Source organism: Bipolaris sorokiniana, assembly GCF_000338995.1.
Source record: "Bipolaris sorokiniana ND90Pr unplaced genomic scaffold COCSAscaffold_8, whole genome shotgun sequence".
NCBI classification, from domain to species: domain Eukaryota; kingdom Fungi; phylum Ascomycota; class Dothideomycetes; order Pleosporales; family Pleosporaceae; genus Bipolaris; species Bipolaris sorokiniana.
Window position 1 is genome coordinate 246,462 of NW_006911902.1, and position 12,263 is coordinate 258,724.

General features: G+C 51.5%; 5 protein-coding genes across 5 annotated transcripts; 3 read left to right on the top strand and 2 right to left on the bottom strand.

Annotated features, from left to right (window-relative positions):
• Nucleotides 1-1,849: 1,849 nt before the first annotated feature.
• Nucleotides 1,850-2,966, top strand: COCSADRAFT_160867 (uncharacterized protein; the record flags this gene model as incomplete). The annotated part of the gene is made up of 2 exons (XM_007702379.1): nt 1,850-2,246; nt 2,314-2,966. 2 exons carry the CDS (start codon nt 1,850-1,852, stop codon nt 2,964-2,966), a joined length of 1,050 nt encoding a protein of 349 aa, XP_007700569.1.
• Nucleotides 2,967-3,128: 162 nt separating this feature from the next.
• On the bottom strand, nt 3,129-3,913 carry COCSADRAFT_328223 (uncharacterized protein). Its single transcript, XM_007702380.1, has 2 exons — nt 3,863-3,913; nt 3,129-3,698 (listed from the first exon to the last, which is right to left on the bottom strand). The coding sequence occupies exons 1-2, from the start codon at nt 3,884-3,886 to the stop codon at nt 3,291-3,293; spliced, it is 432 nt and encodes a 143-aa protein (XP_007700570.1). The 5' UTR covers nt 3,887-3,913; the 3' UTR covers nt 3,129-3,290.
• A 1,167-nt stretch (nt 3,914-5,080) lies between these two features.
• Nucleotides 5,081-7,001, top strand: COCSADRAFT_91960 (glycoside hydrolase family 17 protein; the record flags this gene model as incomplete). The annotated part of the gene is made up of 2 exons (XM_007702381.1): nt 5,081-6,783; nt 6,842-7,001. The coding sequence occupies 2 exons, from the start codon at nt 5,081-5,083 to the stop codon at nt 6,999-7,001; spliced, it is 1,863 nt and encodes a 620-aa protein (XP_007700571.1).
• A 1,236-nt stretch (nt 7,002-8,237) lies between these two features.
• COCSADRAFT_328239 (uncharacterized protein) lies at nt 8,238-9,529 on the bottom strand. Its single transcript, XM_007702382.1, has one exon. It carries the CDS (start codon nt 9,300-9,302, stop codon nt 8,391-8,393), a length of 912 nt encoding a protein of 303 aa, XP_007700572.1. The 5' UTR covers nt 9,303-9,529; the 3' UTR covers nt 8,238-8,390.
• A 1,291-nt stretch (nt 9,530-10,820) lies between these two features.
• COCSADRAFT_328246 (uncharacterized protein) lies at nt 10,821-11,563 on the top strand. Its single transcript, XM_007702383.1, has 3 exons — nt 10,821-10,926; nt 10,984-11,129; nt 11,184-11,563. Exons 2-3 carry the CDS (start codon nt 11,071-11,073, stop codon nt 11,488-11,490), a joined length of 366 nt encoding a protein of 121 aa, XP_007700573.1. The 5' UTR covers nt 10,821-10,926; nt 10,984-11,070; the 3' UTR covers nt 11,491-11,563.
• The last annotated feature ends 700 nt before the right edge of the window (nt 11,564-12,263 follow it).

Below are 12,263 nucleotides of genomic sequence, written 5' to 3' on the forward strand. Positions count from 1 at the left end.
CCTTCTCCGTAACCGCGCCCGTCTACCACGTTGTCTCTTGTTAGCACTACCACCGAACGATATAGGTATAGGCGCTGCTTCGGCTTGCCTGTGTCTTTTGTAGTGCGTAGGTTAGCTAGGCTAGGGGTATTTGGGTCCTCAGGGCGCGTGTGTGTCACTTCTGGAGGTCGAAGTGTCTGCCCTGGGGTACCTGGCACCGCCATCTCTCTGTCAGAGGGAGGGCTGGGCCCGATATGAGTTGTGAGTTGCCTTATTAGGCGCTTTAGGAGTGATTTCTAACAAAAATTTAATTGTTTTGAAGGGTACCATAAAATCACAAAGTTGGTGTTCGGTGCCGTCCGCGCGGAGAAACTGCCAGGACGTACACTTCTCACGTTAAGTAGACTCTTTGAGTGTGCAGTCTTGATCTTTGCTATTTTGGCTTTCTTTCTAGTCCACTAAGCTATATAGAAGTTTATACTACCGCAAATAGATAAGGGGGTATTAGAGGAGAGTTGATGGACGGCGCTGACAGAACGAGCGACAGCGTGGTCAACAACACGCCTCTCAGCGTCGGAGGCTGATGCACTAGAAGTGCAAGAGCTACAAAATGGATGCACACTAGACCTGTCCATTTAAAGGCATGATTGGTACAATCCGGGCACCCGAAAGAAAAAGTGTCCCGTTACACCGTGCGTCCTGGCACGTAGGGATGGACATTATACTACTAGCTTTGGCAGGTGGAGAAAATCCATGGTAAATCCAAGTTAAGATGAGGAGTAGCGATACAAAACATGGTTTTAGAAGTTCTACGTACTAGTACACCCGGAGCTTATGCAGAACCATAGGTTTCGGAATCACCCACTTCGTGAGGAGTTTCGCAGATAGGCACAAAACATATGAGTTTGGAGTGAAATCAGACGAATTCTGAAGGAGTCTCAAGGTTCGGATGGGACTATATAGTATACTCTTCTACACGTGACCGTGAACCCTTTGGCCCGAGGTGTCCCCCTAGGGCTGACCTTCCTAGGCCTTAGTTCAAAGTACGGTTACATACTTCCCGTCCTGTCAGCCTCATAAATATCAGGTGAACCATTGAAACTTAACACTCTCTATGTTTCGTTGATGTTAACGCCGTAATCGCCCCAGCCAGCCATTCAAACATCATTTCTGTTCAATGGTCAAGATCGCGCTCGCGGGTAGCACATCTGGCATTGGCCTGGCCATCTACAACGTTCTGAAAGTCCAGGATACGCACGAATATGTCATCTTCACCAAGACGCCTAGCGATGATGCCAAAGCCATAGTTGTTGATTAGATGTCAACCTCTGATCTCGCGGAGACGTTGAAGGCCGAGTCCATCCATACTGTCATATCTGCGCTGTCCATCGCAGACGAGTCGAGCGGCCAGGCGCAGTTGAACTTGACCGAGGCATCTGTCGGCGCCGGATGTGTGAAACGACTGGTTTCCTAAGATTAAGCCGCTCACAGTTCATAATGGTGTTGATGCATGGAAAGGAAAATAAGGCATGTATTGTGGGTATAACTATACATAGTATTTGCTGGTTACAAGAGTGTTATGACGGATAGCTCCCGGACTTACGGACTTAAGCATGTAAGCATCTCAGCTCTGATAGGCCCCAGCCTGCAGCCACCAATACAGGGCGTACTATACAAACGGACGTAGCGGCAATATACGACGAGTTGTATTAGCAATGGTAGAAAAAATAAGGCCTCCTGCTGGCAGGATAACTGGAGATAAATATAAAGCAGAGATTTATATTACCCAGGTAGTCGAATACACATATCCAGTATTCGTTTGTTGCGGTTGTTACTTTAGCACATCAGTTGTACCTCGCAAAATCCAACAATGCCGGACCTCGAAACTATCCGCTCGAGCATTGCGCAGCTGCCAGATGGACCGCCGCTCGTTGTAGCCTTGATTGGAGGTACAAATGGTATTGGATCGTATGTAGCACAAACGTTTGCTTCTACGTTTGCAGGGCATGGATCTAAACTTAGGGTCTACCTCGTAGGACGCAATGTTGAGCGAGCAGAGACGCTGATGCAATTTGGTCGCGAGACCAGCGCGGGCTCCGAGTGGCGGTTCATCAGGGCAAAGAATTTGGCTTTGATGAAGGAGGTGGATGATGTGTGTGAGGAGATTATGCGGCAAGAGAATCAGACAGATGGGTTCGCCGGCGGACCACCGAGATTGGATGCATTGTACATGAGTTCAGCGCTGTCGCCATTAGCACCATCACCTCGTAGGTTATTTGCTATTTATCTTTTTTGTTCCGTCAGGGTTTCATGTACTGATTGGAGCAATTGCAGTCACGGAAGAAGGAATTGATTCGCAAATGTCGTTGCTCTACTACTCGCGCATCCGGTTCATACAGAATCTCAGTGGGTTGCTTCGAGCAAGCCCGACGACGGCGCATGTCATTTCCATTTTTGCGGGATCAGTCGAGGACCAGATCAAGGCAGGTGAGGTGGCGATTGGTGCGCCGGAGGCAGCAATCTACAGTGTGACCGAAGTACGCAAGCGGACGTGCTTCATGAAGACATTTATTTTTGAATCACTGGCCGAGCAGCATGAGGGAAAAATCAGTTTTGTACACATTTACCCTGGACTAGTAGACGGCCCCACTTTTCTAAGTGAGGAAAACCCGCTATGGTTCCGTATGTTGTGGAGGGTGTTGAAGCCATTGGCAAGCTGGTTTATGACGAGCCCTGAGGTGTGTGGGCAGGTCATGGTGTCTCTGTGTACGGAGCGGTATCCTGCAAAGGGAACATTGACGGGGGACAAGGTTGCGTTGAGTAGTCAGAGGGAAATGGGAGGGGGTGCTTATGCAGTTGGCCAGCGAGGAGACGAGAGGAAGGAAGTGAGCTGGGCCAAGGCGCGGCGAGATGACACTGCAAACAAGGTTTGGGAGCATACCATGGGGGTATTGCAGGGTGCGAGAGAGAACAATGCTGGTGGGTAGTATATGTGAGAGCAAATAAATTGACAAGAGAGAAATGTATGTGTATGGGTGGTTGAGCAGACTGTTGTTACGGGGACAGATGCAGCAGAGTATACGCGTCGTACGTGCTGGGCGTGGCAATGCTCGAAATGGAAGGCACGACAATTGTTGGCCTAGCAGCAGGGCCAACAGCATGGCCAACATGGAGTTGGGGTCTTTTGTTGTGAGTGCCGTGCTGTGCCGAGCCTAGAGTGTTGGGGTAGATTGATTTTTTGCAGCGGAGGTGTCAGACTCGTGTCAGCAGCGAGGATTTGCGTTGAGCGGTAGACTAGAGGCCGTTCATAATTAGCAGCAAGCTAGAAGCGATGCCAAGGCCGGGGCAGGACCGGTTCGTGAAGACATGATGCGACTGTGCAGCACGGACTTGAGTGGTTGGGCGTGTTGCAATACGGGTGGAGGAGCAGGACATGGACTGCTGGGGAGTGGATGGCAGCGGAAGGGAGCATGCGGTGGTGGTGGAAGCAGAAGCAAGATTTGGGGCATGAGGCGATGTGAGTGTACATAAGAGGCAACATTTTGGAGGCTAAGAGGCGGCAGAAGAAATGGTCGCTGACGCGGCTCTGGCGTCGGGCACGCAAAATGAGATAAGCTTCGCTGGGGCGGGGTAGGGACGAGAGAGTGAGCCTTGCGCCGATTGCGATGTGCGTGCGTGCGTTTCACAATGGCAAACTGGCCATGAGACAGTGGTTTGGACTATGGACAAGTAAGTAAGTAGCATGTAGAATAATTGCAGCAGCAGCAGCGACAACAATAGCAACAAGACAAGGGCATCGACGATTGCGCGACCAGGCCATATGTATTGGATCGTGTGGGGCTGGCTAGTGTCGAGGATGCAGATGCATGGCGGGCTACTCTACTGGAAGCGGCATCGGGCTGTGCATTGGCAGGTACCAAGAGGGAGGGGAGAGATACGCAAGCAGCAGTACGTGGATGCTGCGACCGGCAGTGTTGGATATTGGATCAAAGGCTTGTGGGAGTGGAGTTATAACGATTGTCCCGAAAAGAAGGTGGGTGGACAAAGACAACCAACCACCAGCCTCCTCCACGGCGATGCTGAGATAGCGGAGATTGGATAGGCGGCCCACTGAACCCACCCTTGGCCTGTCCACCTTGCCCGCCACCCTGGGCTGCTTGTTTTCACGCAACGGGCGTCGCACAGCCAGGCACCTAATCATCATCCATACTTGATATATGTACATGTCAACATGCAACCACTGCCACAACAGAGCATGGGGTGCATGCGTGTCGTGTGGTGTCTTGATTGACGCGGGCGCACAGTATCATCATCATCATCCATCCATCGATGGCTGCAGCTAATAGTACTAACAGTACTTACTTAGTCGCGCACGCCAGTGAATGCATCGTGTACGTATTTACACATGAGCTATGTGCCATACACTACTACTTGTGCGAATACGGCGGCGCAAAACCTGTTGGGGAGGGCGAGGATGGCTGGGTTGGCCGACGTCACCAGTGGGTTCGCGGCCGTTGGTGTACTGCGTTTCCTGGGTGAAATGCTGCGGCGGGCTAGCCCCGGCGCGCACAGCACCAGCACCAGCACCTGCACCTGCACTCGCGCCGTCAGCCTCCGTGGTACCAGCCCGTCTTACCCGGCCTGCCAGACGCCGCCCTGCCTGCCTGCCTGCATCCTGCCTTGCCTGCATCCTGTTCTGTCTATTTTCTATCCACCAAACCTCTCCTCCCTTCCCTCCAACACCCAATCTCCCTCCAACGCCGCACCATTTCTTTTGGCTGCCTGTGCGCCAGCCCCCAAAGTGTACACGCCTGCCTCGCCCTGCAAGAACAAACAAAGACACCCGCCCCAATCGCCTACGCCCCCACCAATAGTCCGCTGCGACCGATCCCCCGAGCGGTGCGCCGCCGCCTAAGACGTCTTCGCTTCTTGCAGCATCCTCTGTAGGAAAAAGTCCCCCAAAATGGCCTACCACCAGCAACAAGCCTGGCCACTCGGACAAGCTCAATACACCGACACCGCTTCCGCCGACGACAGCCCTCCCCCTCCACCCGTCCATCGCACGCCTGTAGGCCACCACCCCGACACCCACTACCAGCACATGAATAGCCACCCACCCTACGCTGACCCCAACAATTACTCCGACTATTCGACGCCTGGCCACGCCCTCTCCGACAACACCATGGCTGCACACCAGCCTCCAGCCTCCGCGCCGCCCACACGAGGCATCGAGTCAGGGCGCCCATTGGGTGTCCCCAGCAACCTTTCGCCAGTTTCACCTGTTTCACCCTTCAATGACTATGACGCCTCCATGGTCCCTCGCCCAATGTACTCTTCGCGCTCAAACGGCTCCGCTGCGCCTCTCGCTCCTGGCATGTACTCGAGCGACAGCTCTCTCCTCAGCATGCCTCACTCATCCCACAGCGGCCACACCTACTCCGACACGCCCTACACCCGCTACTCGTCGTCGGCCCAGAACCTCGCCCCCCAAATGGGTCAGATCAATCCACACGAAGTCGACAATGACGACGACTGGGGAATGGGCCCCAGCGAGGCCTTGCAGAACAAGCGCCGTTCCTTTGTCCCCTTTGGCAGCTCACGCGACGGCAGCAGCCGCAATGGCTCCCCCGGATCATCAATCAACAATGGCGCGGCTGGCGCAGGTGCAGGTGCTGCTGCAGGTGCTGCAGCAGGCGCTGCCGCCTACAGCGCTGCGCGCGACGGCAACAAGTACGACACAGTGCCCATGGTCAACGGAAGCGGGGAGCTCATGCCCGAAAAGATTGCAAGCTGGAAGGCAGAAGACGACCTGAAGAAGCGCAAGAAAAGAATGTGGATAGCCATTGCAATCATCACAGTCATCATGATGGGCGCAATCCTCGGTGGTGTCCTCGGAGCCACCATTAACAGGGGCGGCGGCGGCGGCTCAGGCAACGCAGAAAAGGCGCAACAAGCTGCCAACGACGTTGCCAAAGACAACAAGGACGACCTTGGCAAGAACTCGCCAGAGATCAAGGCCCTTATGAACAACGCCAATCTGCACAAGGTCTTCCCCGGCATGGACTACACGCCCCTCAACACACAATACCCAGACTGTGTCCACATCCCACCATCGCAGAATAACATTACGCGTGACTTGGCCGTCATGTCACAGTTGACCGACTCTGTCCGCCTCTATGGTACTGACTGCAACCAGACCCAGATGCTTATCCACGCCATTGAGCGCCTGGAGATTAAGGATTCCATGAAGATTTGGCTTGGAGTCTGGCTTGATAGCAACGACACCACTACCCAGCGACAGATTTCGCAGACCTGGGATATCCTCGACGACTATGGCTGTGACTACTTCAAGGGTATCATTATTGGCAACGAGGTGCTCTTCCGAAAGGATTTGACCACCAGTGAGCTCCTCAACCACATCAGCGACTTCCGCAAGAACATTACAGACCACAAGTGCAAGCTCCCCGTCGCCATGGCCGATCTTGGCGACAACTGGACTGCCGACATGGCCACCAAGGTCGACATTGTCATGTCCAACGTTCATCCATTCTTCGCCGGTGTTGACGTCAAGGCGGCCGCTGGATGGACCTGGAACTTTTGGCAAACTCACGACGTTGCTCTTACTGCTAGCGAGAACAAGATTCACCAGATTATTGCAGAAGTCGGCTGGCCATCTGGAGGTGGCACCGGCTGCGGTGGAGCTAAGACTTGCACAGAGGGATCAGTTGCTGGTATTGACGAAATGAATCAGTTTATGGAAGACTGGATATGCCCAAGTCTGAAGAATGGTACTGAGTATTTCTGGTGAGTTTATTCTTTAAAAAAAAAGCACATGGACGCAAAACAATTAACAGCTATCTAGGTTCTCTGCATTCGACGAGCCATGGAAGATCAAGTACAACGAAAAAGGCAAAGAGTGGGAAGACAAATGGGGTCTCATGGACGTTAACCGCAATCTCAAGCCCGGACTCAAGATTCCCGACTGCGGCGGTCAGTCGTTACCGACATCGTACCAGCATTAGACGAGCGAAACGACCGCATATCACCATTCCTTCTCACCACGAGTTCTTGCATGACGGCATGGCGTTGGTTGGCGTTTTTTTTTAAATTTCTCACCAAGGAAAATATTCCTTTGTGATCTCTGGCATCATCCATTTGCAGTAGAGGAAGTTTTTTAACTCTCCTTCCCAAGGCGCGGCATCATATCCATCTCCTTGCCCAACGAAACAGGGCCTTGTATATTTGGAACTGGGAGCACACGTGTGCTTATCGGGGGGTTTTTTTGTCTTTTTTCATTTTTTTTTTTTCATTCCCGATCCATGATATCTTGGTCGGTTGGTGGCTTGATTTGCTTGCTCTCATGTCCGCGACCTTGTCTGGGCGGACATGTTGGGGGAAGAATACCCTCTGTTTGTTTGGTAGGGTTGGCTGGGCCTGTTTTCTTTTGTTACATGGAATAATGTATCGAAGATTGGAGGATGGGCGTGGGTCGGGGACATGGGGTTATGGGAGGAAGAGAGGAACATAACGTCCGGCTTGTATATATACGCACATACGACATCACATGGGATGAAAGAATTTACTCCGGCTGGCTGGAAACATTTTAATCGAAGCCAAGTTGGTTTGCACTGCGCTGAGTTTGAGAGTGTATTCATTGCATGTTTACAATTTGATAGAATGGTCAAGGGCGGGGGTATGTTTATTGGGCTGACATAGAATAATGAGAAATGTCAATGACTTTGAAAGATCATCACTTCCCTATTCAAGTCACTGTGAAGATTCCCCTCGTCCTCTGCATCCGCATCCAATATCTCTCTCTCCTATGTCCAACATCTTTTTTCTTTTTCTCACTCTAATTTGCATAGAACACATGTAGCACACACCCATCCAATCCCCAAACCTATATTTAGCAAACCCCACTCCCACGTCCCACCAAACATCCCCCTCCCCCCCTCTGCTCCTCTTGTCTTTTTTCCTTTTTTTCCTTTTTTCCTTTCCTTTGTTCCCCCATGCTCTGCCGTGCTGTCGTACCAGCAAAGTGGTGCCATCCTGCATGTTCGGCACACGACGGCAGAACGCGCGTATATGCAAGGGCCTTTCTTTTTTCGCTGCAGGGGGCTTGATGCAGGGCTATGTGTGTGGGGTGGGTAAATCTTGTGTGTGTATCTGCAACATCGTTTTCTTTTGATTTAGGGCGGAGAAAAAGGAAAGAAAGAGAAGAAAAAAAGGGCACGTGAGATATGATATGCAAGAATGAACTTCCATTGATTTTTTTTCAATTTTTCTGATACTAGCAGTAAAGAATTATATATTATATAATAGAATTAGTTTACACTGCACTTCTTTTCTCTCTCTGGGTGCGTAAAGACAGCAGTAAAGTTCAGAATGGGTCAGGAAAGATGGACAGAGACTTAAGTCATCGCAGCCATAACCTCGACAATTGCCGGGCCCGCCACAATCGTATCATCCGTAGCCGCAGTGTTGCAACTCGTAAGAACCAGATAACTCTGCCCCATCACACCCTCTTTAGGCACCATGACTTCAAACCCCCCCTCTACTGCCTTTACATCAACGAAAACCGGTCCCGTAACCGTAATAAACGCCGCATACACGTCCCCCTCAATCTTATATTTCGGTGTAGAAACCACAATCCTGTCACCGCCGTAAATCCCCATCTTGCCCTCCTCGGCCGGCTTCGCGCTCAACACCGGAAACGCCTTTACCGGCAACTTTGGGTTCGACTCCGGGCACGACTTGATAAACTGCGCCGCAAGCGTGTACACCTCGTTGTATCCGAGCGGGTTATCAAACGGCGCAGGAAACGGGGCTTCAGAGATACTGTTCCGGATGTAGGCGGCATGTCGCGCTTCGACGGTGAGAATCGAGCCGGCAGCAGTGAGATAGGTTTTCGACATTATGTCCGCGGCGGCACCGAGGTACGCGCTTACGCCTACGCCTTCGAGGACAGAGGCGGTGGCGAGGAACGATGCTACGTCTGTATATCCGAAGTTGTACGTGCAAGCTTCGACGGGTGTTGCGCCTGCGGCTTTGAGGCCTGCGGTTAGGAAAGAGACGTGTGCGGCTTCGTCTGCGGCGATTGTTTTTACGCGGTCATAGGTTTCTTGGGTGAAGTTTGCGGAGGAGAAGTCTGCGGCGGTGTACTTGGCGAGGGCGTCGCTGTAGAAGGTGGATTCTAGGTGTTCGAGGGTGAGTGCGTAATTGAGGATTTCGCCGTCTGTTGGGCCATCTGCACGGCGGGAGATGGGGGAGGCGGAAGTGAGGGCCGCGAGGGCGGCGGTTGTGGAGAAGAGGGTGGACTTCATTGTGGATGGTATTAAGGGACTTGGTAAACAAAAAGTCTGAGGATTAATGTGGGTTCAAGTTTGTGAGAGTGGTGTACTTGATGCCTTATTCTTTCCTTTCAAGACTACAGCGTCTCTTATACACAGATGCCTTTCGTCCTCAAACTCTACTAGTCCCGTTATTTCCCTTCCCCTCGAACCTCCAAATCTTCCCGTCATCGTCATCATCGTTGATTGTAGAAAACAATCGCCCGAACGGAGTGAACCTCATCCGACGCCCCTAAATCCTAGCGTACGTTTAAGATTCTATGCCGCAACCACTCGAATGAGGAAACGCTCAGCAACTCCAATTTCCCAATCAGAGGTTTGTAAGGCCAAAAAGCGACTGGCGCCGGCAAATCTAGGTAAGCGTGCAGGAAACAGCATCCCCGCACATTTGCGGGTTGGGCTCGTTTTGGTGTTGTGTAGTGCGGTAGTTGCCCACATTCACGGAATGCTGACCTTCCGAATGATAGAATTGCGCTAAATCGGGTAAGCTCACCACGCTACAGGGCGGACTACGATCGACTTGGTGTGATCCGGCCAATTGGAAGAGACTGGACCTCCTGGAAGGTGGAAGATCGAGGCCTATTTTGTTTAACCTGGTTTTTTTTGTGAAGACATCGTGGGGCGCGGGACGTAGAGCCCGTATGTGCATTCTAGGAGGGAGATCCGCGAGACGATGGTGGATGCGGGGTTTTTCTTTGGTAGAAAGGGAAAAATATTTGTATTGTATCCGGATGGGGACATCGCGGGTGATGTGTAGTGAGATGTATGACGAGTGTGGCTTTTTCACTTTATTCATTGCATGTTTGGTTGCCCGTTGGGAAGACAGCAAGACAGCAAGACGGCGGTTGCACAGTAAGACTACGAATCCCGCAAACCCACCAATACTGCTGTACACGATACTTGAGGTGTAAACTGTGAACGTCCACATCCAAAGCCCACCAATAAAACTAGCCAAGGTATATTTGCACAATGTCGTTCGTCCCTGAAGCTACGCGCATCCAAAACACCCAACCTCACAAGCGTTCGAGCGGGCGAATTCCAGAACCCGCACTACTAATCTTCCCCACACTCCTGCGGCCGCACTCTTTCGCACCTAGCACCAAGAAAGTGATCGTCAAATAAAAAATATCCCGTGCCGATGAAAAAACTTGCAACTGCGAACCTAGTAAACTAACCCATCCATCTTCCCGCCCCCGACTCATTCACCGCAAAGCCCGTTCGCCCCTTGCACCGGGAAACACTCCCTCCGAACACACCTCAGACCCCAATTTACACTAGTAGATCGACGCACACGTTCGCTCTAGTTCACGTAACCTCTAAACGGGCGAGTCCAGATACTACGATCCATACCCAAACCATACCTGCTTAGTCCTTCGGCAACACTGTTTCCCGAGTGGAAGACGTTTGATCCGGTAGTCGGTAGTTGGCGGTAATTTACAGAAGGGGGAATGTGAGTTTGTGTATACAGGCTAATCATGGTTTCGAGGGAGGAGGAAAGACGGTTGTGGCGTGGAAGTAGAGAAAGCCGAGGCGAGAAGAAAGTAGGTGAGGGTGTAGTGTGGGAAAGCAAGGGGGGAGTTAAGTTCAAAGATCACAAGTAAGAAAGTAAAACAGCGTTACTTTGAAGGACTTTGTTTAATTTATGACTGTCTAGTTCTCCTACTTGGAAGGATAAAGAGAGAAGATACATCATCAATACTCCTAACCCTTTCTCCATCTTCAACCCTCACCACTTCCAACAATGAGACTCTCAAACCCCCTCCTCACCCTCTTCCTCACCGCAGTAACAGCAACATCAGAGTCCGTCTCCCTTTCCTACCCATCCATCCACCCAACTAACCCTTCCTCCCACAGCACCCCCCTCTCAACCCTAACCATCCACCCCGCCTGCCCCAGTACCACACCTTCCGACGTCATCGTAACCCGATCCAACGCACCCATACCCTCCTGTGCAGCAGGCAACGAGACAAAACCCCTGATAATCAGCATGGACGGGGATAAAACGATGACGATGACGGCGGGCGGAGGCGCGATGATGACGCCTAGTATGAGTTCGAGTGGGAGTTCGGCGCAGTTTACTGGTGCGGCGGGTCGGAATAATGTATTTGGAGGTGGGATTTTGGCGGCGGTGGGGGGAGCGGTTGTTGCTGTTGTTGTTTAACATCCTTCCCCGGGTCACGCAAATCCCGCCGTGCCGTAAAGAACCTGCGGTTTTTTGCACCTTGAAAGTCGCCATGTCGCTTCTACCGCACTGTTATAACGAAAACATCATTTTTAAGGTTATCCTTAATCATTTTAGAAGGGTAGCTAAAATATTATAGCTTGTTTAGTCCTGTTGTCGCTCGTTCTTTATTAGTTAGTCTAGGGTTAATTGGCTTCGCACCCCTATCATAGCGCGATATATACAAGACTTCTACATGTCAGAGAGATCAAATAACAGAACTGTTATATAAGATAATAACGTGCCCCACCAGTAAGCTGGCCACACCAGTAAGCTGGTCACCCCACCAGGCTTGACGCAACGTTCTGCGCAATTGAGCCACAATAATAAGAGATAATATAGTTATATTCTACTATAAGGTAGATTATTACTATCTACATTGAGTCCGTGTATGGCCTTGAGTGTGGCACTTCGTACACGTTGGCGGCGCGCGCTGACGTCGCTCACCAGCCTGGCTCTGGCTGGCCTCCATGACCATCCTTTCTGCCTCTGCAGCAAGCTGCTGAGCCTGCTGCACCTGGAGCACTCCACCAGAAGCAATATATTGACGTTGTCGATGCTGCTTTTGTTGTTGACGCTGATTTTCTATACGTAGCTTCTTATTCTCTTCTATAAGTATTGTTGCTGATTGCATTGCAAGTTGAGCGCTTTTCGCAAGCTGGCGTATCGCAATACTTGTTGGGCTCTCTGGCTGCCGGCCCAGTCGCTCTTGG

Coding starts and splice junctions, on each gene's coding strand:
- COCSADRAFT_328223 (XM_007702380.1), bottom strand. CDS start 3,886: ATGCACAGCCCGATGCCGCTTCCA. Junction 3,699..3,862: donor ACAGCCCGATGCCGCTTCCA/GTAGAGTAGCCC, acceptor ACTTGTCCATAG/TCCAAACCACTGTCTCATGG.
- COCSADRAFT_328239 (XM_007702382.1), bottom strand. CDS start 9,302: ATGAAGTCCACCCTCTTCTCCACAACCGCCGCCCTCGCGGCCCTCACT.
- COCSADRAFT_328246 (XM_007702383.1), top strand. CDS start 11,071: ATGAGACTCTCAAACCCCCTCCTCACCCTCTTCCTCACCGCAGTAACA. Junction 11,130..11,183: donor GCAGTAACAGCAACATCAGA/GTCCGTCTCCCT, acceptor TTCCTCCCACAG/CACCCCCCTCTCAACCCTAA.